General features: G+C 39.1%; 1 protein-coding gene across 1 annotated transcript; it reads right to left on the reverse strand.

Annotated features, from left to right (window-relative positions):
- Window positions 1-81: 81 nt before the first annotated feature.
- Window positions 82-22,803, reverse strand: LOC130095581 (uncharacterized). Its single transcript, XM_056262338.1, has 9 exons — window positions 22,714-22,803; window positions 22,132-22,505; window positions 20,735-20,816; window positions 11,816-11,959; window positions 7,602-9,633; window positions 7,300-7,377; window positions 7,107-7,166; window positions 1,939-2,034; window positions 82-98 (listed from the first exon to the last, which is right to left on the reverse strand). The coding sequence occupies exons 1-9, from the start codon at window positions 22,801-22,803 to the stop codon at window positions 82-84; spliced, it is 2,973 nt and encodes a 990-aa protein (XP_056118313.1).
- Between the last annotated feature and the right edge of the window lie 1,485 nt (window positions 22,804-24,288).

Raw genomic sequence — 24,288 nt, forward strand, 5'->3', positions numbered from 1 at the left:
CGTCATTTCCAAGGTGTTTGATTTTTCATTTTGCCATGTTCATGTACAGTCTCCTGTGAATGTTGAAGTCAGCAGGACTCATCAGTGGCATGTGGTCCCTGTAAAGAAAAAAAACAAAAAAAAAACACCTGTGAACATGCTGATATCAAGAGAAACTATATGTCTGCGCGACTTTGGGCATACATTGTAGATTTTTCTGGTTAAAATTGTGATTTATATTCACACACACACACACACACACACACACACACACACACACACACACACACACACACGCATACTTGTTTTTGCTACGTTGTGGGGACTCATGACTAGGAGGTGACACGTGGGGACAGCAATTTCTAAATACAATAAATCCATAATTTTAAATCCCAGGTGTCTGGGGGAATTTTTTAATCACAAAAATCAACTTTATTATCAGAAATTCTTAATTTTAGAAAGCTTAATATTTGTCAGGTTTTTCTATTCTGGTGGGGACGTCCCAATTGTGTCTTTCCACAAACCACCAACGAGTGGCACTATTCTGAGTTATCTGTAGATTATCTATTTTTAATACAAATTTAAACCTGTACCAGATTAACAATAAAGATTAAGCTTAGATAATCATTAAATAGTTGTTTAAAAGGGAGAATTGTCTATATTTATATTTTTATGGATTTTTACTTTATTTTACAATTCACTAATTCCCATAAACTCTTGTATTTGAATAGACCATTTGTATGGATGTAAACAGTGACAACAGCCTCACCTCACTTCCTGTTTAACAGGAATCTATTTTTCTTCAACTCTGAGAATCTGAAAAGGTCCACATTTTCATAAATAAGACAGTCATGTTGTATGACAAGCAGGAAATGTTCATGGGGCGTTGACCCCACGGGTATCATTGTGTTTGCTTAATAATGATGTGTGCATACTGCAATCAACTCTCAATCAAAACTGCACATGCCTGGCATTTAACAGGGTTGCAAGATATATTGCCACTTGTGTTTTTTCTTATTTGTCATCCTAAAAATGTCACGCACAGAAACCTATAAAGCCCAATGAGTCCGATGTGTAAAAAAACAAATACAACATATAGTCTTCAAGCAGTGAGGATGATTTTGTTGTCCTCTCTCTTCTTAAAAAGAGTAAAAAGAAAGAGGAAATATTGGGTCCAACAATCCTGAGATTGCGTAGAGGAAGGAGAGTTCCCTGCGGGATTATCCCGAGCGATTCAAAGTTTACTTCAGGATGTCAGAGGCTCAGTTTGATACTGGAGACACATTAAAAACCAGTTTTTTGATCCTGAATGGGTCTGGATTTTGGCGTTTGCTTGTACGATGGCTGTGAATTGTCAAAAAAACTCTAAAATACTTGCTATGGATGAGAAAAAGCAGAATTTAAATTTTAGAGGCAGTGAGTAAATGTGATAGGCACAACGTGAGGTCGTATTTTTGAGCGAGAATTTCGGACTCAGTATGCAAGGACGTTTACTGAATCCCTAAACTCAACACAAAACTGTATTATCTGTCAATCTGTCATCTGCATGTCTTTAAATCTGTCTGTTTATCCATCTAATATTGAAGTTTTATTTTTTTCTCAAATGTGCCACAGTTTTGGAACCACACTGAATTCTTTTGAGTAGAAAACATTTGATGTACAACCCCATAAACTACTCCAAGAAAAGTTTGGACATTTGAGCAATTACAACAAAAACAAGAATCTACAGTTTCTTAATGCTCTTGAACATTTATTTAGCGTGTGTTATCTTTTGAACACATTTTGAACTTGTTGCCTGCAACAAACATAGGCAAGAGATCTAGGTAAAAGACCTTTTCTTTTACATTTTCCGCTTTAAGGCATCAATACGATTTTTGACATAAAATTTCACCCCCTCCCAACGTCTCCCCCGAAGTGCTGCTGGTGACCTCTCAATGCACTCCACGCACTGGTCTTTACCAGGAACCTTTCCAGACTGGATGTAGTCCATCAGAGTTTCTTCCACAGCCTGGATTTCCTCTTCTGTCCACTTTCTCCGTGGGTTTTGTGACGATACTAAATAAAATAAAAATAAATATTAGTAATTGGGATAAAAGTAATTGTTATCCCGCACGACCTGATCATGAATAACATATAACTGTTTTACAGTTTTATACACATTTTTGTTTGAAATCTAGTTAGCATGGTTGAAAATCTGTAAATTCTGGCACATGTTTGCAAGCATGTTATCTGGTAACAATATAAATAGTGGTACTGTATTAAAAAGGAATATTTTGGCAAAAAAAAAAAAAGCTGGTAATTTAGTCACTGTCTAAGATGTTTAATAGACCTGGGCCGAAAATGGACCAAGCCAAACATGACAAAATATTTAGGTGTTATTGGTCTTAACCATAAATTACTGCTTGGGAAATTGAATAAGTAAATTTGTACAGGAGAACCTTTCCCTTTTCTTTTCTTTACATGTTTAAGCCTTTAGAAACTAAACATTTTAGATATAGGACCTAATTAAAGCTGCACATAGTGGGAGGGGTTTACCCATGCTAAAATTATATTGGCCTAGGGTGACCAACGGCAACAGACCTAAAAAAAACAATCATAAGGATTTTGCTTGTGCTTTCATTCAATAGGCTTTATGCACAGCTTCACTACTTCCTGAACTTCAGCCAGCCCTTTGTTTCCTGTCTGCCATTATTGGACAAACTGATTAATCCAGGTGTGCCTGGCCTCAGTAACAATAATCAGGCACACCTGGATTAATCAGTTTGTCCAATAATGGCAGGCAGGAAACAAAGGGCTGGCTGAAGTTCAGGAAGTAGTGAAGCTGTGGCATAAAGCCTATTCTGATATCTATGGTTGCACTGCTGTTTATGGCAGTTTAATTAGAGCCATTTCCAATGTCCACCACACCCCAACACTACCGGACCCCACCCCACAGTGTTTTCTTCTTGACAAACTGTAACAACTTGATATGCTGTAAAACCATATCAAGTCTTTATCTGTTGTGAATTAGTGAAGTTGGACGATATTCATGAGTCTGAAAATCTGCATTTTTCACGCAGTGTGGTCACACAGCAAAAATGGCATGAACAGATGTGACACGCTACACCCTTATGGAACACAAACTCCATCAACACAGATCACTGATAAAAAGACACTTCCCACTTTTCACCAAATTCGACCTCCACATGAAATTTAAAGGGTTAGTTCACCCAAAAATGAAACTTCTGTCATTAATTACTCACCCTCATGTCGTTCCAAACCCGTTAGACCTTCGTTCATCTTTGAAACACAAATTAAGATTATTTTGTGATGAAATACGAGAGGTTTCAGTCCCTCCATAGGCAGCAACGTCATTGCAACTTTCAAGGCCCAGAAAGGTAGTAAAAAATTGTTAAAATAGTCCATGTGAATACAGTGGTTCAACCTTAAAGGGCATATTGCAGGTTAGAGGACCCAACGAGTCAATGTATAGAAAAATTATGTAGGAACTATATTTTCTTTAAAATATACTTATAAATACGCTAAAGAAGCTTCAGGAGTCGTTTTTGTGAGGAAAATTTTACTTCCGCGTCTGAAAATGGGTGTGGCGGGCGTGATGAAACGGGCAGGAGAGCGGTCGATTCAGACAACAGGAGAACAATGGATCGCAATGACATTTCGGACGCTGACGAAATACTTACTCGTATGACGGACCACAGCCATACACTTATGAGACTGCTATGAGCCTGCTATGAGCCTGTTATGAGCCTGCTATGAGCCTGTTATGAGCCTGCTATGAGCCTGTTATGAGCCTGCTATGAGCCTGCTATGAGCCTGTTATGAGCCTGCTATGAGCCTGCTATGAGCCTGTTATGAGCCTGCTATGAGCCTGCTATGAGCCTGCTATGAGCCTGTTATGAGCCTGCTATGAGCCTGCTATGAGCCTGTTATGAGCCTGCTATGAGCCTGTTATGAGCCTGCTATGAGCCTGTTATGAGCCTGTTTTGAGCCTGCTATGAGCCTGTTATGAGCCTGCTATGAGCCTGTTATGAGCCTGCTATGAGCCTGCTATGAGCCTGTTATGAGCCTGCTATGAGCCTGCTATGAGCCTGTTATGAGCCTGCTATGAGCCTGCTATGAGCCTGCTATGAGCCTGTTATGAGCCTGCTATGAGCCTGCTATGAGCCTGTTATGAGCCTGCTATGAGCCTGTTATGAGCCTGCTATGAGCCTGCTATGAGCCTGCTATGCTGCCAAGAGAACAGGGGCCTCATTTATAAAACTTTGCGTAGGATTTGCGTCAGAAGTGGCGTACGGATGAAACATAGGACGTGCGTACGCACAGAAATATTCGGATTTATTAAACCGTGCGCACGCACATCCTACGCATTTTTCCCTTAATAAATCACAATCAATTCTAAATGTAGCGCAGCTTTTGCGGCTTCATGTCACGCCCATAATTGCCCATAAATAGTCCGTGAAACGCCCATAAGTTAATATTCATCGATTGCAAAATCATGGCAAACATAGAGAGGAAATCAAAAAAACGTAACTTCACTCAATGTGAAGTAGGAGTTATCGTTGGCGAGGTGGAAAAGAGGAGAAAAAATGTTGTTTGGAGGGCACAGTGTGGGCATTAGCCTACTAATGCCAAAAAGGCACTTGAGTGGCAAAAGGTTGCAGACGCCGTAAATGCTGTAGCCTCACAACCTCGGACTGTGGCCGAAATAAAAAAGAAATGACATGCTACAAATGTCGTGTATAATCTACTTGGAAATGGGAAATAGTTCAGCGCAAATGTAATTTCTTGGAGCTTTCTGAATGGTTGAGACATAGGTCTACGTCATACAGAAATGCAAAAAATAATACCCTTTTATTTACAGGGCCAAACTGGACACAATATTAACTTAAATCTTTAAAAAATATAAACACAAGTAACATATATTAATAATAAATAAACCAATATAAAATAAAAAAATCACATTTACATAATATCAAATAAAATAATATTGTATCAAACAATGTAATAATACTGGAGATTAACCGAGATTACTACCTGGGTAATCTAATATCGACATGGCTACAGGTTCCCATGTTTTGTCTGCTTGCACCAGTCATGTAAGTTATCTGGTCATTGTAGTAGTTACACAGCGCTTAGCTTGGTGAGTTTGGTATTTCGTTCCCACTGCGTCTTAGCTATGCAGCTTTGAGTAAACCTATGAAAGAGGACGTCTCTGGTTACTGGTGTAACCCATGTTCTCTGAATAGGGAACGAGACGCTGCGTTCGCTGCCAAACTCCTCGCGCTGCCGACAAGCTTCCTTTTTCGGCAGAGAAATGTGAGGAGCAGATGATGCGCGCGCTAATAGAATATGACGACGTAAGAGCGTCAAGGCGGCGCCCGCGCCATCAGCCAATGGATTGGCCTGATTCTATATGGGCTTCAGACAATCGGCACACCTAGAGGGCGTTCTGACGCGTAATTTTACACGTGAAATGCAGCCAAACCTTGGAGCGTTTTGTCTTCGGCATCTTCATTAATCCCCTCGCTATCAGCAGACGTTCCGGGAGTCTCCCGCATATTGATAACGGCTCCCTGATGCCCAAATTAGTTAAAATCTCCCAGAATCTAGAGCGAGCGAGCAAGAGCGCGCATGCGAGACAGAACAGACTGTGCTCCAAACCGTAGAGTGCGCGCACGGCGGAGAGAGAGAGGGAGAGAGCGAGAGACTTTGCGAGTGTGCGCCTCATGACACAGAGACTCGGGCACCGAAATTTTCGTTCTTATTTGGTCTGGTTACTACCGTTTACGTCGGAAACGGTTCCCTATTGGCACCGCGTTTCGGTACCCAACCCTTCTGAATACCAGCCTACTCTGCACTGAGCTGAGGCTCCCTGACGTGACGTAAAATGACGCGATGTTGAAAAAAAAGCCGTTTTTACGAGCAGTCCAAGAAACGCTCACTTTATCTACTAAATTAGTGCCCTTATGTCGTTTTAAAACATTTTAAATCCTGCATTAACTTTTCATATGGTATTTTCATACAAGGTTATATATTAATTTAGATTTTTTTTTTACCTGCAATATGCTCTTTAATGTTATGAAGTGATGAGAACTTTTTGTGCACAAAAACCCCCAAAATAACGACTTAATTCAACAATTTCTTCTCTTCCACGTCATTTCCCATAGTGTAAACAGTGCAGCGCTCCCTGAATCTACATCAGAACGCTCCTGTGTCAGCATCACATGCATGTGTCGTGGTGCTCACATGAACAGCGTCGACCAATGGTGAGCCAGTGTTCTGACGTAAACCCGGAAGCGCTGCACTGTTTACACTACGTCAACAGTGTAGAAGAATGACAAGGAAGATAAAGTCGTTATTTTTTTGCGCACAAAAAGTATTCTCTTCGCTTCATAACATTAAGGTTAAGGAACAATAAGGAAGAACTGTAGTCACATGGACTATTTTAACTATGTCTTTACTACCTTTCTGGGCCTCGAAAGTTGCAATGACGTTGCTGCCTATGGATGGATCAGAAACCTCTCGGATTTCGTCAAAAATATCTTAATTTGTGTTTCGAATTTTGAACGAAGGTTGTATGGGTTTGGAACGACATTAGGGTGAGGAATCAATGACAGAAACTTCATTTTTGGGTGAACTAACCCTTTAAGGGAACTCTTTTGTCAATATAAATGGGTCTCTGCGTAGATTCTAATTGAAATGACTTAATTCTGAATGAACTTTCACAAAAAAATGGAAAGTGTGACATTTGATAAGACATTTGAAAAACAGCTTACCCTTTGTTGTGTGTGGTTCGTCCGAGTCCTTGCCAATTGGCTGCAGTTTTTTATCTTTGCCTGTTATAAAACATATGAGCACAACTGAGGAGACTTCAATATAGGCAATATACGGTAGTAATGGCACAGAATGCTGACTAAATGGGTACCAGTAATTGTGCCACACATTTAATTTACCAAATATATTGGGGTTTATTTTGTTTTTATAAAACTGTGTTGTGTTTGTAACTGTTAGATATCCATGAGAACAGGATTGTTACAAAACATACAAATCATAAGGCACTGGTTCTTTAAAAGTAAACCAATATCAGAAGTCTTCATAATCCTCCTGTTTAATTTAAATCTTATTACCTTTGGCTGGTTGTTGATTTTTGGGTTGTTCAACTTCATTAGTAGACTTCATTGATTTCTCTGGACACATAATAGCTCTCTTTTAGTAAAAGAATATTCAACAAGAACTCCTAAATATCAGTAAGCACACTCAAAATCTTCCAGTAATATTCAAGCCTTTTCTAGGTTTCCCTTTCAGTAGCTGACTACATACCTGCCGAATCTGAAGGTGAAGCACCATTTCCAGTCTCATTTTCAGAGTCTGATCCATCACTGTCCATCAGTACTCTCTCTATAAAACAGTCACCATACATATAAAATGATTAGGTAGCAAACTAAATATTTTAAACCGCTACATTGAACCAATGTCTATAACCAACAATGGAGTTCCAGCTCATACCATGGTATTTGAGAATTTTTAATCTGCTAGTTTATTTATTCAAATTAATCAATTGATAAAATTTCCCCAAAAAAATGTATGCAGGAATACGTGTGTGCTCAAGCCTGTTGTTGTACCTTGTGGATCAATCTGGATCTCATCAAGATTCCTTCCTTTGAATTCAGATAGCTGTCCTCGTTCCATGGCCATCAGAACTTTACTTATTTTGGCAAGCTGTAATGTGCCTTCGGGTAACCTATAATACTGCCGATGGACCCTGATGTCATGTCCAAGGAAGTCAGCAAGGTCATCCATCTCATTGTCCTTTAAGTTGAGGACCTTGGACATAGTGGCCATGTGCTTTCTCAGTCTAGTGGAGGATAATGTCTCTGGGTGTTTTGCTCCACAGCTTTGAGCAATCTTACGGATAACATCTGATCCTCTGAAGTGACTGAGTGCTTGTGGTCTTCCAAACATGAACACATTCTCATCGGGCACTTCACAGTTACGGCGAGTCTTGACAAGTAACTCCATCGACGTCAGCATATCGGGTGTGAGCAGAATGGGGACCTTTCGTCCTCGTTTGCCTCTTATCTCAATTCTTTGAAAGTGCTTACAAAGTTTCTTCTCAAGGTCTGACAATGCAAACTCTACATCTGGATGAGTCGACGAGGTATCCCTCAATGTAAAAGCATTAAGGGACATCTTGGATACTTCTCCTTCTCTTCTACGATTGAAAAGTATTACCTGACAAAGTGTAATTTTTGCAAGTTCTGACCAGTTCTTGTTACTTGGTTCTTCTTCAAGTTTTGTTTGGTACTCCTTACTCTCTCTGTCAAGATACTGGTGCATTTTTTTCACATCGTCAGCAAAGGGAAGAAGCTGCGGAGAGTTCCATTTTGCCTCACTCAAATTTCGGAGGGCCTGGGATGACACACACTCACTCCATTTAGTGTCACAGATCTGTTTGAAGGCCTGCACATTGTTAAGAGCGTTCTTATCACCGGACATCATTGCCTCACATTCAATAATGCTGGCCAATTTCTTGAGGTTGTGCCCTAACTTTAGAGCTAAAGATGGTGCTTTGTATGTGTTTGTTTCCTCATTCAAGCCAGACACACTGTGAACCGCATCAATCACATGAGGGAAATTAGCCGGTACAAAGAAATCTGACACCTCCTTCAACTTGCCAGTCTGTTTACCTTGGAGAACTAGTCGCCCCGTCTCACGCATCTTTTGTCTTATATATTCATGTTTTGTGACATCATGGCCATGCTTATTAAAGAGATGTTCCCCTAATTTCAATATGATTTTCTCTTTGCGGACAACATCTGTTATCTTATCCTCGTGCATTTCAAGCACCATTCTCCAAAATCGCTCATTCACACTCTCTGGAACTGGTTCAGTATACGAGCAAAGGGCCTGAACTCGAGTTTTTCCTGGCTTCATTCCTTTTACTTTTTTGCTTAGATGGCATCTCTGCATGTGCCTCCACAATGATCTCCTCTTCAGGTAGGCCTCACAGTTTACACAGTGCAAGTAATCACTTGCTGTTACTGGTGCAATGGATTGCTGTCTGGGTATCACCAGTCCTTTTCCTTCTTTAAGCACCTGAGTATTATGACAACGGTTCCCTTTATTTCTCAATAAACTCACCTGTAATCTTCGATCTTTAGACCCTTTTGGAAATGCAACTGCTCTTGCCACCTCTGGCTTATCTTTGTGCTTCGATTCCAAATGGCGTGCCATTTTACTGAATGGTTTAGAGCAGAACAAACAGAAGTACTTTTTGTTGTATATTCTGCCGCCATCTGTTTTCTTCTTCAGCATCATGACCTTCACATTGGAATTATCAGGTGAAGAGGATTCGCAGCTAATTTGTTCATCCGATGAAGAGGATTCGCCGCTGTCATGTTCGTCAGATGAAGAGGATTCTTTGGTTCCACTGGTAGCCAAGCAACTAGAACGTGTCACACGCTTTCTTTTACATGGTTTAGATCTTGATGTTTTTGACTGAACCTTTCGTCTCTTTTGCTGTTTGTCATTTTTTGCTAAACTCTCTTCCTTTGCTGACCTGTCACTCTCTGATTGATCCTCTGTTTCCGGTATATACTCGCTGAACTCTGAACTTGATTCTTCTGTTTCATATCCAAGCATTTTCCTGTTAGGCTGTGAATTAAATGTATGAGTTAGAAGTCTTGATCAGGAATGCCAAGACAAACAAAATACTGCAATTATGAATGCCTGTCCAAAGTGAAACATTCAGTGTGCAGATTTTATAAATAACAATGCAACTATTAATTTCCAGGCTGTATTAGCAATAGTAGTAGTAGTGGCATTAGCGATGCATGAATATAGTAAAAATCGAGTCGAGTCATTGCTGATGTGAAGAAATCCCATCAGACATGAAGATGTGCACTTAAAGAAACACAAGATTAGGCTATAATATGAAAAGAAGAAAAAAGATAGCAACACAGGTTTCTCATTGGTGGTTTTTTTGCAGACACACATAGCACGAGCATGATCATCTGATGAGTTAACTGTTTCTTCTGACACTCATCTAAGAATGGGGGAGGGCGGTTTGGATAAGCATCCCTATTGGACGAATCTATTGGTAATGACCACGAGCAGTCTGTATTTGCATCAAGGCAGGCAAGAACATGAGAGGTCTGATGATTCACCAAACACCGGTGGCATGCTTGAGGAAGGGACGAGTGGAGCAATGCAGTAGCAAGCATTTCAAGTTTCAAGTTGCCGACTACAGAACCTGGTCAGACGGAGGAGAGCTCACCCCATAACCCTCATGCAACATGAGTCCCTATACAGAGCAGGAAGTCTGAACAGCGTCAGGTTATGTGACCTGCCGCTAAGTAAAAGGAGTGGCTTTAGTTGGATGAGGATGTAGAGAATATCCTGGAGAAGACATCGAAGGGCAACGGGAAACTCCAGACTATGTGCACACTCATAATGAAGACAGGCACAGAATGTTTCGGTGTCATTGAAGAGCAGGTCAAAAGTGATCCAGCTAGACTGGTCAGAAGTATCTATCTCCCCAGGGAGGACTGCTCACCACAGCACGGGACTGGCAGCGCCCATGCTATTTATACTGCCCGCGGACCGGTCAGCATTTGCATGTTTTGCGTCAATTGGCCAGCTGTCTCCAGCTGGCGTTAACCTATAAGATTTCAGTGAAAATGGAGAAGGGAGGAGTTCCCTTCTACCTCATAGAGGCACGCGAGTCTTGATCTTGACCACGCATCTTGAGCGCCGAATGACGCGTGCTGGGTTGCCGTGACAACCCGCGCTGTCAGCCGGCGCTCGACGGCACACGGCATGCTGAGCGGCTCAAGCCTTTACGAGAAAGGGGAGACGGACAACGTGCCGACGTGGTCATGCACTCCTGAGAGAACACGAACCACCCACGAACGTAGTCTCACACACTGATTAGGCATGTGAAACAATGAACGTGGCCGTCAAATAAGGACAGGAAACGATCGCATCCAGAAACACACAAGTGAAACGTCATCCTGAAAAGGACGCGATCTTCACTCGTGTTGCTCTTTCAGGAAGAAAGTACTCTCTCTATCATGCTGAAGCACACAGGGACCCAACGCGGCAACACAGCGGGGAAACTGCAAGCCCGCTGTGCGCACTCAACCGTTTACCAGCTGTGAAAACAGCTTTTGAATTAACAGCATACAAACGCAGCCGGCAGACAGGAAACCGCGCGGTCGCTGAAACGCCATCTCACCAACACAGAGAGATCCCCTCCCGAAACAGCAGACTAGTAGTCGTAAGAAAAATATATTTCTTAAAGCTCACTCACTCAGAGAGGACACAATCGGACGGCTCCGAAGCTAAAAGCATTTGGCAATGTTTACTTCCGCCTTTTATACCCGCGCTGGTAGGCGGGTCGCGGAATGCAAATCTTGCATGCCAATTTTCATTGGCTCTTTTTAATTCACTCGAAGGCAAGTGGTCTCCCTAGCGTGATCCCAATTCGTCAGGGAACTCCCCGACGACACGTTTGAGTTCCCAGGACGAAAGGGAACCACAATTAACGCTCTAGTTTCTACAACTTTCACTTAAGAGTAAAATCTGCCTAAAGATTTGACATTTATCGTGATAATTATCGATATCGACCGATATAAAAAAATTATGATTATTTTTTTTGGCCATATCGCCCAGCCCTTCCAACAAATCACCAATTTGTGGGCCAACTGCTGACTAGAATGGCCTGCTGACTGAAAAAGACAAGCTCAATGTTATGATGTTGAAAAATGCCCCAAAGTTGACTTTTTTAACTAACATAATACTGACCTAGCAACCGAAAGCATTTAATACAACTAACCTTTGTTTTCATGCTCTGATATAAAAACATGGTCTTCTCCCGTTCATCATTTGCAGTTTTTGTGTACGCCTTCGTGTATCGTTCTTCACAAGCATTGTGATGTGCTCTTAATTTCTGGAGGCGACTCAACTGACTGCTTTGAACCTAAAACACAAACAAACAAAAAAAAATTTTTGGAAGCTTTTCTTTTGCCATTTACGTTACCTTCAGAACTGAACCTTTAAATAAGGATTTATTGTTGACAGCAAACACTCTACCAGGTGAGCCACAGGGGATCCCCTATATTACACTGAACAACTCATAAAGAGCAGGAAAATAAAAGGATAAAATAGAAAAAAAGTCAAATTACAAAAGAATTCTTAGTTGTGGATACAGTGTCCTGTGACACAATTGTGTTTGTCCGGTAGGGTTCGGTTGGTTGTCTGACACATGCTTTTGCAGGCTTGGTGGTGCAGATTGCCTTTTGTAATGGCTTGGTTGAGGCCTTCTTTGAACCCAGGACATTCATTGCTTTTATTTTTAAATGATTTCTTTAGTTTTATTTTAAATACATGCTCTATGTTTGAAAGACACATGTAATTTAACCTGTCCTCAGCATGAGGTCACAATGTAAAACTGCCAAACAAAGTGTTTAAAGGGTTAGTTCACCCAAAAATGAAAATGATGTCATTAATGACTCTCCCTCATGTCGCTCCAAGCCCGTCAGACCTCCGTTCATCTTCAGAACACAGTTTAAGATATTTTAGATTTAGTCCGAGAGCTTTCTGTCCCTCCATTGTAAATGTATGTATACCAGACACCAGACACACGTCAGCAGCGTCTTACGTCAGCAGCGGCACTGAACGCGGATCCACAACAGAACCGTAATACAATACAGTGCCGAATAAAGTCATAGTTTTTGTTATTTTTGGACCAAAATGTATTTTCGATGCTTCAACACACTCTAACTAACCCACTGATGTCACATGGACTACTTTGATGATGTCTTTATTTCCTTTCTGGACAAGGACAGTATACCGTACACACATTTACAAAGGAGGGACAGAAAGCTCTCAGACTAAATCTAAAACATCTTAAACTGTGTCCCGAAGATGAACGGAGGTCTCACGGGCTTGGAGCGACATGAGGGAGAGTCATTAATGACATCATTATCATTTATTATCTTTAATAGGACCCTTTTCCTATTTCCTGCTCATTGTGGATCTTAAAGTAGGACACATAGTCCTGGAAGTTTTAGTTTGTTTTAATATTTTATTCAAACATTTTGTTGTTTTATACAAAAAAGTTGTTTTGTCTCTCCATCAGATGTCAACTCCGTAAGGTTTTATGTCTGATGGAGTTGACATGAGCTCACAAAACTCTTTATATAGTGATATTATATATATTTTTGATAAAACTTTATTTTATGGCGATGTAGTTACACTTTACTACATGCACTTACTAATGATCTTCGCCACAGAAGTGAATCAATCAAAACCAACTTTAGCTGGACAATAACTTTATTCTAATGCTGCTGTAAAGCCTAACACTCTGTTACGCTAATTTCTATGATAAGTATCTGCAGTAAAGCTGCTTTGAAACAATCCATACTGTTAAAAATGCTTTATAAATGAAGGTGACTTGACTACTATAGTAATAACAGTAACTTATGCATAATTACAAGTAACTAACCAAAAACCGTAATCGTAACTCTATAGTTAGTACATGTAGTTGATTAATATTACTCAGTATAATTTAACTGTCACTTTAAAATAAGGTGTAATCATTTTTTTGCATATGGGGAATTATTGTAATGTTGTTTTAATTTTATTTACATATATATTTGGCCTGATTTACATGGCTTATATACATAGCATCTTTACATCTACTGTCAGCATGAATTCAAAATTGATGATTCTTATTTTTTATGGAATATTGCAGTTATTATAAATAATTATTTTGTACATTTGTAAAAAAAAAAAAATAAATAAATAAATAAATAAAGGTACAACCTGTCACGACATGAGATCACCGCAATAGCTAACCCTGATGTAATGGAATTCAAAGAGAGAGTGTACAACAGCATTTCCCACTGCTTAATTCATGCAGGTCAGGCACAAATAAAATGTACATAATAGAGCCCGACCGATATATCGGCGGGCCGATATTATCGGCCGATTTTAGGCATTTTCCTAACTATCGGTATCGGCATTTATAATGGCCAATAAATGAATATTTAAAAAAAATGCGGGTGCGGTGATTCATGTAAGGGTGGCGCTGCCAATAAAGCATCTAAAAGCTGTCACAAGAACTGGCAAAAGTAATGATTATGAATACAACAAATATAGCAAGGAGACATTTTAATTGTTTATTAATAAACAAGTGTTTTCAGTCAGTGTCAGCCAAAGATGAAGTTGACGATGCCGACTCGCGATCTTCAGTGAGCGCGCGCCAGAGAGAAATGCACATTTGATACGATTACATGAGTCTGTCTGTCTTTCGTTTTGAATTGTTCTGTTTAAAAGTAGACATTTCAATATAGATATATTTCAATTCTCAGGTCTATACGCTGAGTTTCGGTCCATGAGACGAGCTCCAGTTCACCCGCAGGCGCCTCCGTGTCGAGATTATCTATCGTCTGCTATATTTACTTCTTATAAATTAAATCCAGGCAAATGGCTGATGAAACATTGATTAAAATTAAGATACAATTAATACAAAACGAAATTCACTTTGAAACGAAAGGTTTTGTGCTTTCTGTTTGATGTCTATGTGAAAGTTTCAAAGCATATTTTAGTGCCGCTTTCAGAGCGCTCACGTCCGTAGTGCTGAACTGTCGCGTCTGTAACATTGTTTTTTCCTCATAAATGCGAAAATAAAATGAATATTTTATGTAGCCTGTGGAGACTGAGAGCCAACCCTTCTTCATCCGGTGGGTGGTAGCCTACTTGTGATTTGCGCAGTGTAATTCACAGAATTGATGTCTCTGCTACCAGCCTCTGTCACGTATTGTGTGAGCTTGTGACTATTGCAAGCGCACAGCTGAGAAGTCCTGATTATATTGTCTGCTATATTTAGGCCTACTTCTTATTTATTAAGGCAATTGGTTGATGAAACATTGATTAAAATGCGTGGCGCGAGCGATCTCCGACAGTAAACTGATTCTGCTTTGTCTCGGGTAAACAGCTGTTGCGACGCGAGCAGTAACGGCCGCGTCCGGTGTATACAGAGTGTTAAAGCTCATTCTGCCTATAACGCTACGTTACAACATCAAGCAATATTCCAAAAATGTATATAATTATAACACTTTATATAGGGTTATATAGCCTAGTTTCACGTTTAGTACATTTTGCTTACTAATTATTTAAAATAGTATAAAAGTACTGTACATATGTAATTAAAAACGTTTTCATTATGATATTATTAATTTTACTTTAGTAAAAAGATCTGAGTTCTTCCTCCACTGGTAGAGATTAGAGGAATTAAGAGTAAAAATAGAAGATAATAAGGTTTTGTCAGTGACACTTTTTATATATTTATTGATACAAGTTATGACTAAATTAAAAGACAAAGTCGTCGTTAGTGAAGATTATGCAACAGTATTTAGAATATAATATAATATAACATGCAATGCAAACTAGTTTGGTTCCAGCTCAGCTGTATAATTCTCATTCTATCATTCCCTCTGCCTCCATTACATATCTGTGTCACACAAGTGTTTGATCACCACATTTGAGTGATCATTGCAAAACGTGTTTATAAAATATATTTATTCTGTTTATAGCTACTGTGTAAAGTACCCATCAAAAGTTTGTACACACCAATAGGAAAGTGTCCAAACTTTTGACTGGTATACTGCACTATAATACACATAAATAATATTGCTACTGTATTATAATATACACATAAATAATATCGGCCGATATATCGGTATCGGGCTTTTTTTTACTCCCTAATATCGGTATCGGCATCGGCCCCCAAAAATCCATATCGGTCGGGCTCTAGTACATAATTGGTGCGATTTATAGACAGACTACAGATACTTTTATTAACATTGGGAACATTTCTGTTGCTGCTACAGGGCGGCACATAATAATGCTTACCATTACACTCAACCTAACATACACTTCTTGTGTTCTGTGAGCTACTGGAGACTCAGAATGAGACGCACTGTACCGCTAAAGGAGAAAAACAAACCACTGGAAGGATTGCTGTAAAATTAAATATTAGCTTAAAAATGTGTTAGTAGTCTTAATTTGTTGTCTTGTCAACCAGTTGTGGTCAGTCAGCTCCTTAACTGAACGCAATTACATTATTAAAGACTTTAAACTGTTGTTGGATAGATCAAATTAAAATAGCATGCTTTTTAATGCGTCTAATGGAGTTATTTCATTTTCAGAAAAACCTGTTCCCTTATATGGTTCATTACCCGAGACCTTTGTCTACAAATATATCAACTTATAGTAATGTAGTAGGGGTGTAGCGGTTCAGAAAATTCACGGTTCGGTTCGATACGATACACTTGTGTCACGGTTCAGTACGTTTTCGATACAACAAAAAGAAAGAAATGCCAGAGAAATTTCCTTGATTTCATTTTTTAAATTATATTTTTATTAAAACTAACATCATAAAGTATGATATTTTTTTACTTTGAGCAGTGATGGAGCTATACTTGACTTTTATTAGGAAAATATAAAACAACAGCTCCTTGGACAAAATGAAATGTAATATTGTAGTAGTTATAAACAAAGGTTTATTTTAGTTCAGATTAACATTTGAGGGCAGCAATTGTATATAGGGGTGGGCGATATGAGCAAAAATTCATATCACGATATTTTTCACTGTCCGGACGATATGAGAAAAAAAAATTGGAATCACATTTTAGTACACCTTAGTTAAATTACAGGCAAAATATGTATTTTAACACTAGATAACTAGAAAAAGGTGAGGCATTTCATTGGACATAGACCTGAAATGTTTTTATTGTGCCATTTTTTCTCTCAAAAAGTGCAAACGTGCAACATGAGGTAGGCCTGAATGCACTTGTTATGTCTTTCCACTTTTTGCTCGTCTTGTCATAATGAGAACCGGCAGCGAATGAAGACTTTATTGATTTCTGAGTGAGAGCCGTCTTCGGGTGGGCTCTGTCTCCGGGAATATCTGTTGTTATAGTTTTGCTTTTTTAAATTAGTTTTTATTTTAATATCGTTTTCAATTTTGCTTTAAATTTCAGTTTAGTTTTAGCTAGTTTCATTAATGGTTTTGTTAGTTTTTATTTTGCAAACACATTTCTATATATCGTTTTTATTTTATTTAGTTTCAGTTTTAGTAATTATAGTTTAGCTTTAGCAGAGCGAGCAGAACACTTCCAGTGTAGACCAAAGCGAGACGTTTAATTTAAGTTTAATGTTTGCACAGATTACAGATAACTCTTATGCAGACATCTTAATAATAAAAATAAAATAATGGTTTGAGATTGAACAAAGCACCAAATAAATAGAACTTAAAAGTATACAAGAAAAAAACAATGGAAATTTTCATACAAACTAATTCATTAGTGTCAGGAGACAGAATAAAGGCCTACAGTTTGTACAGTATAAAACCCATTACGTCTATGGAGAGTCCCCACAAAGATAGTGGACCAGTGTGTGTGTAGGCGCGCTTATGTGTGTGTCGTGTCCTGTTATTCATAGCCTAACGTTACATTGCGGGGAAATGTCTCCACGTGGATAATATTATTAGCAGTAAATGTTTTGTAAAAACAAAGATAATAATAGCAGCTTTCAGCCTTTCAACCTTCATGAAAACATGACATCTCAAACATACAGTAGCCAAGAACTTTAACGTTTTTTTGTGCTTGACGAACTTGTTTTGGTGTTGCACCCGCGTCTCGCAAATGAAACGGCATTCTAAAAATGCTGCGCTCCAGTTAAAAGTCAAACTTGCGTCTCATTACCTTGTTATTTCCCATTCCACCGCAAAAGATGCATCCTTTATGAACAGCCGCTTAGCACTAGCGATGTGTTCTACGTTACGGTCCTTCATTGAAGGCGTCACAGGACAGCGGTTAATCGCCTCAGCAACTTCACGCGTATGAAGCGCCAAATCAGCCATTTCCTTAAACAGTGTATTCGATTCTGTCTGTATCGTCATTAGTGTTAACAGTTGTAAAGAGTACCAAATTGAACAAAACAATATAACTGCAAAATTTTAATTTATGAATAGCCTACGGTATCCTCGGTATCGCAAAATCCATATCATGGCACAACATAATACCGGTGTTGACGTTCATACCGGTATAGCGCCCACCCCTATGTATTCATAATGTCAAAATAAAACCGACGTGATGTTACTTGAAAGCATTATAGCCTACTATTCCTGCCACTACTTACTACAGTTAGTAGTGTTACTACAGTTAGTAGTGTTACTACAGTTAGGTTACTACAGTTAGTAGTGTTACTACAGTAAACCCATGGTGAATGTGCTGATCTGTGGACACTGGATAGTTCATTCATGGCACAATGTTTCTTCCTGGTTTCCACGTCAGCGCTGTTTGATCCGTTAATAACGGAGAAATGTGAATGTTTCTCACTAGATCTCGCAGCGATGTTATTACTTCAGTGGCGAATTCAAATGTTTTCTTTACTGGATCTCGCTGTGTAGTAACAGTGCTGATGATGAAGATCGGCTCGCGCTGCATTGGTCCACACTGATAAACGGTCCGTCAACCACACAATAACGAGTAGCTCAGTTTCGTTCCGCTTACATTACATTTGCCATTTGATGTTGGGCAATGTTGTGGTCACGCCAGCGTCTCTTCATTATGAGCGCGCTTGCCACGCGCGACGCGCCTACATTTGAAATAACGAAATTTTGGTCGGCAGGAAAAATGGTCCAACGAACCGTTCGGTTCAAAAATGCGTAACGAAAACCGAACTGAAAGCCTCGTACCGAACGGTTCAATGCGAATACGTGTATCGTTACACCCCTATAATGTAGTATTAAATAATAAAAAGTAAAAACTAACTTCTAAAACTGTTTTGTCCCTTATCTCAACCATCAATGATATATATATATACACATATGTTTATCTGTGGATATAGCCTACCTTCGTCTTCTCTTCAGGGCCATCTGTCACATCATCCACTGCAATGTAAATTACAAAGACAAAAAATGTATTGTTATTTAAAATATTTTTACATTTTACTTCCTCCTACTATACTTCTAGGCTTGAAAAACCCCAAGAGAATCATCAGTATCGAATAACAAACCAATAGATTTAAAATAAGTATCAACGTAAGGCTGACATCAATGACACCATTTTTTTTTAAACCTGACTTGACAGTACGCAGGACAACATGTTGTATTTAATCAGCATGTACAGTAAAGTAATTATATCTGTGTCGTTACTGAACCATTACTAACATGTCAGAGTTTAGGGATAATTGCCCAAATTTTTTTAGCCACTAGAAAATAATTTTCACCAACGATTAATGCATGTAAAAATAAAAATGTAAGATATCAGCGGGGTATTTTTTATCTTTATATTGAACATGAAAAGTACACTTTTGTTTCACAATAACATGATCATATGGCTAGACATTTATATTGTTTAATGCCACAATACCAAATTTTCTGTCATTTGAAAGCGTTTAAAAATATTTAGTTTTTTAAATGAACACTTTCAATAAAATAAGCAGATATAACCTACTTGCCTTAATTTCTAACAGATGATCTGTTTTCTTTTTTAATAAAACTGTAAAGAAAATTTACAAATCAAGTTATAACAAAAAAAATGTAAGTTTAAATTAACCTTAAATTGTATTAATTACTAGAATCATCGCTTTACTTTGTGATAATGTAGTGGCCTCTAAACTTCTATTTAAACCGGATAGCAGATTAAAAGCCATGCCAGAATAAAAGATTAAATCTCATGCACATCCATGAACTTGTGTTGCAAGAGAATGAAAGGAGCGAGCATGGGGGACCGGACTATGTTGGATATTTCTTTTAAAAACCTTGGTTACTCTGGCTCATTAAGCTATAAAGCTTTAAGAATTATTTTAAGTAATAAATGACGCACTACAATTTGACATACTACAAATGAGTAAAATGTGTTTTGTACTATCTTCTCATTATCTCACCTGTGCATTCAGAGCTGGCATTCATAGTTGCATCTTCCTGCAAGCACAAGTGTCATAGACAGTCAAACATCATGGTCTAACATCACATTACACTCTATTTAAAACTGTAATGGTACAATTTGGCAATATATTAAAGTAATTGACATTGTAACATAAGACAATACAATTTCATAACATTTTGACTGAAAATAAATGCCATTTAGTGTCTGATCTTGAAAACTGCATTACAGAAGTAGAAAATATTTGTCCTGGATTCATTAAACTTCCCTAATGCTTTGTTGAAACACATTATTGGTGTTTAGTGTGATAAAACGCCATGAATCCTGCCTGGCCTCAGACTCACATGGCTGCACGTGTAGGCCGCAAAAGATGCAACTCCTGGCAATCTTTAATTAATGTTACCAAAAGTGAGCTAAACATCTAGGTGAAGTAACAGGGACGCAAAATATGTCTTTCAGAAATAACAACTTTTTAAATTAGGCGAAGTTTGAAAGCGGATTGCCGTTTAAAATGCAGTCACCTATGCAATCCTAACTTACTGTGGCCTTAAAACATGAGCTGAGACTCTTAGGAATCTAAAGCCCTAATAGATTATTATTATTAACATTATTGTCATTTTGGTACATTAATCTATACTTTCTGCAAAACTGCTTTGAGATTGCTTAATGTGGAAAGCGCTATAGAAATAAAAATGACGTGACTTTTACGTTACGATTTATGTGCAAACAATATCCAAGTTAAATAAACATCACCATATATTATTTTGATAGCCTTGCACAAAACGTCAAAAACTTACTTGCTCCTCGGCCATCCCGTCTTCTCCGCGTGTGTGCAGCATCTCTGCCTCGAGCATCGGTGTGTGTCGCAGGTGTGAGGACCTCGGGTGTGGGGGAGGGGATAGTCGCGGTGGGGACTCGAACCCTCAGGTTCTGTGTGATGTGTCAGCCATTACTGACACTCACTCGGCGCACTGTATAGCTAGGGCCTAGCTATTTATTACCCGCGCTTTTTTTGTGTGTGCGGTTTAAGTTTTCTTTAAAAAAAATTATGTATGAACATAAGCTCTGATAATATAGTGTATGCCTATATGCTGTTATAAAAGAAATACACTTTCCGCTCAAATTTAATTTAAGTACAAATAAAATGACAGAATGTATGTAAAAAGACATTTATATTAAATTTAATATTAAAAAACAACACATGAATGAATGGAACTATTAAACAACTCACAAAAAGATTGACATTCATAAAAAAATTACTATTACAAGACCTTAATTGTAATCAGTATAATTGTAAAACACTAAAAACAGATATTATTTTTACTCTCTGACAGGAGATAAAATAAAAAAAATAGGTTTGAAAGAAGGGCTTGTCTTAAGAAAGACACAACTGTGTATATGAGGCCTCCACACAAGGCCCGCCAGCTTCTTGGTTCTTGGATGGTTTCTTGCAATTAAACTGGTGAAACCATTTCAAGACTGTGGTGTCATAGATCCAAGAACCTGCTTGTTTCAAACTATTTAAACACTACACCAAGAGCAGCTTAAGTCGTAGCTAACAATTAAATTGACATGAAACTATATACAATAACTCCTAACTTAGAAATAAAAGTGTTTTGTGGACATTTACGTTTGCATATGTACTGGATGTACATGTACGTGCATATATCCATACACTGGTATGTGTTGGACTAGTGATTATGATATAGTCCTCAACGTTTCCAGGATTTGAGTTCACCTTGTCAGAGTAGCCATAATGATTTGCCACCTGTTGTCACCAACATTTGGAACCATAGAGGTCAATGTGCTGCTATTAGGGTTATGGAGCTGGTCTGAGAGGTACTGGTCAGGGTTAGGGTTGAGGAGCTGGTCTGAGAGGTACTGGTCAGGGTTAGGGTTATGGAGCTGGTCTGAGAGGTACTGGTCAGGGTTAGGGTTAAGGAGCTGGTCTGAGAGGTACTGGTCAGGGTTAGGGTTATGGAGCTGGTCTGAGAGGTACTGGTCAGGGTTAGGGTTAAGGAGCTGGTCTGAGAGGTACTGGTCAGGGTTAGGGTTAGGGAGCTGGTCCGAGTGGTACTGGTCAGGGTTAGGGTTAAGGAGCTGGTCTGAGAGGTACTGGTCAGGGTTAGGGTTATGGAGCTGGTCTGAGAGGTACTGGTCAGGGTTAGGGTTAGGGAGCTGGTCTGAGAGGTACTGGTCAGGGTTAGGGAGCTGGTCCGAGAGGTACTGGTCAGGGTTAGGGAGCTGGTCCGAGTGGTACTGGTCAGGGTTAGGGTTAGGGAGCTGGTCTGAGAGGTACTGGTCAGGGTTAGGGAGCTGGTCCGAGAGGTACTGGTCAGGGTTAGGGAGCTGGTCCGAGTGGTACTGGTCAGGGTTAGGGAGCTGGTCTGAGTGGTACTGGTCAGGGTTAGGGAGCTGGTCCGAGAGGTACTGGTCAGGGTTAGGGTTAGGGAGCTGGTCTGAGAGGTACTGGTCAGGGTTAGGGAGCTGGTCCGAGTGGTACTGGTCAGGGTTAGGGAGCTGGTCTGAGAGGTACTGGTCAGGGTTAGGGAGCTGGTCTGAGAGGTACTGGTCAGGGTTAGGGTTAGGGAGCTGGTCTGAGAGGTACTGGTCAGGGTTAGGGTTAGGGAGCTGGTCCGAGAGGTACTGGTCAGGGTTAGGGTTAGGGAGCTGGTCTGAGAGGTTCACGTTCAGATGCTGATAGCATTTCTACTGCACACCATGCTGGCTCTACTAACTGCTCTAACATGCCTATTGGTGATGATCAGTCCTCCACTGTGGCCTTTAGCTGTTCCTGCAGTGCCAGTGTCCTGGAGCGCACACGCTGGCACATGCTTTCATCAGCAATTACAGGGGCATTAGACATGTTTTTAGCCAGCAATCGTTGCCCCGCTTCTACTTTATTAGCAGCACATCTTGATACTGGATCAGCAGATTATTTCTGAACTTTTGATCCAGCATCTGTTTCTCTCACACTCTGTCCTGTTCACTTCAGCTTCATGAAAAGAGATGTATCTGGCCCCATTCTCCCACAGTGAGCTCTCTCCTTTAGGTCCTGCGTAAGCAACATCAGCCACTCTCTGTTGTCTCACAGCATCCAGTAGAGCACAGGGTATTGGAAGACTACTGATACACTGATGTATGATGAGGGTATAATGTGCTGCTCTGTTAGCCTAGCGGGTAGCATTTACAAGATAATAAAGTCATGAAACATTTATATAAAATAGTGTGTTAGTAGTTCACTTTTAAGGCTTTTGAGAGAGCTTTGTAGAATATCTGTAGTTTTCAAATATCACACCATTTGTGCAAAGGATTTACAAAAACAAATAACCAAAATCTGTTGAATCCCATTTGTATTGTCATATATTAAAAAGAAAGCCAGAAGATTTGAAATAACAGCAGCTGCCAATTTTAGAAACAAACATGTATATTGTCAGGGCCTGTTTTTTTTTTTTTTTTTTTTTTTAAGCTTATTAGTGATCTGTTGAAAGTAAACTCTGAATTGTGTTTAATGTATGCAGAAGGCTATCCCAGAGTGGAAAAACTGTATTATCATTTACTGATCATGATTTAATTGTATTATAATTAAATGATAATGATATATTAGAGTAATTATATAATAATGTATTATAATTAAATTAACAAAATCACTTTGAAGTGTTTTTAACCTAAACTGACAATTAATTGATTTAGATTTTGTAGATAATCCCCTCCCATACAACAGTCCACGCAGAAGCAAGACTGCAACACCTGGAGTTGGTCAATCAACCCGATCACACTAAATGCATCTCTATAGCACGCGTTGTGTTTATCGTGCAATTTATACGCGAAAATGAGTTTTTACATGCATATGATAGGCTACGCATGGGTAGGTTTAGTGTCGGGTGCGTGTGTATTATACGTTTCGGTAGGATTAGTGGTGTGGTACGTGTGTATTACACGCTATAAAGTGCGTATCAAATGCACGTGAAAACTGCGTATCATATGCACGTAAAAACTCATTTTTGCGTATAAATTGCACGATAAACACAACGCGTGCTATAGAGACGCATTTTCATGAGATCATGAGTAAAATGAATATAGACAGAACCATGAATAATTACATAAATGGCATTTTAAACAGATATGTCATTCGATGCCTTATGAGGAAATGTAACAAAGAATTTGTTAAATAAATAAAAATTCCTGTTTGTGGCTCAGACTATCCAGAATTTTCATTCTAGTGCATCAACAACAGTAAATTTATTTAACTCTGTTTATTTTATAAAGTAATATAAAGTATAAATATATATATAATTAGTAAAGACAAAGTTTAAAATAGATTCCCAAATGTAAATGTTATCATTGACCA

This window comes from Rhinichthys klamathensis, unplaced genomic scaffold (assembly GCF_029890125.1).
Source record: "Rhinichthys klamathensis goyatoka isolate OS25496 unplaced genomic scaffold, OSU_Roscu_1.1 h1tg000191l_1, whole genome shotgun sequence".
Classification (NCBI taxonomy): Eukaryota; Metazoa; Chordata; class Actinopteri; order Cypriniformes; family Leuciscidae; genus Rhinichthys; species Rhinichthys klamathensis.

What these genes read in the sequence shown, in the direction of transcription:
- LOC130095581 (XM_056262338.1), bottom strand. Translation starts at nt 22,803, where the DNA reads ATGTCTAATGCCCCTGTAATTGCTGATGAAAGCATGTGCCAGCGTGTG. An exon ending in CAGCTCCCTAACCCTGACCA is followed by an intron (nt 20,817 to 22,131) that starts GTACCTCTCAGA and finishes CCCACACCCGAG; the next exon opens with GTCCTCACACCTGCGACACA. An exon ending in TTCACCTTCAGATTCGGCAG is followed by an intron (nt 7,167 to 7,299) that starts GTATGTAGTCAG and finishes TTATGTGTCCAG; the next exon opens with AGAAATCAATGAAGTCTACT.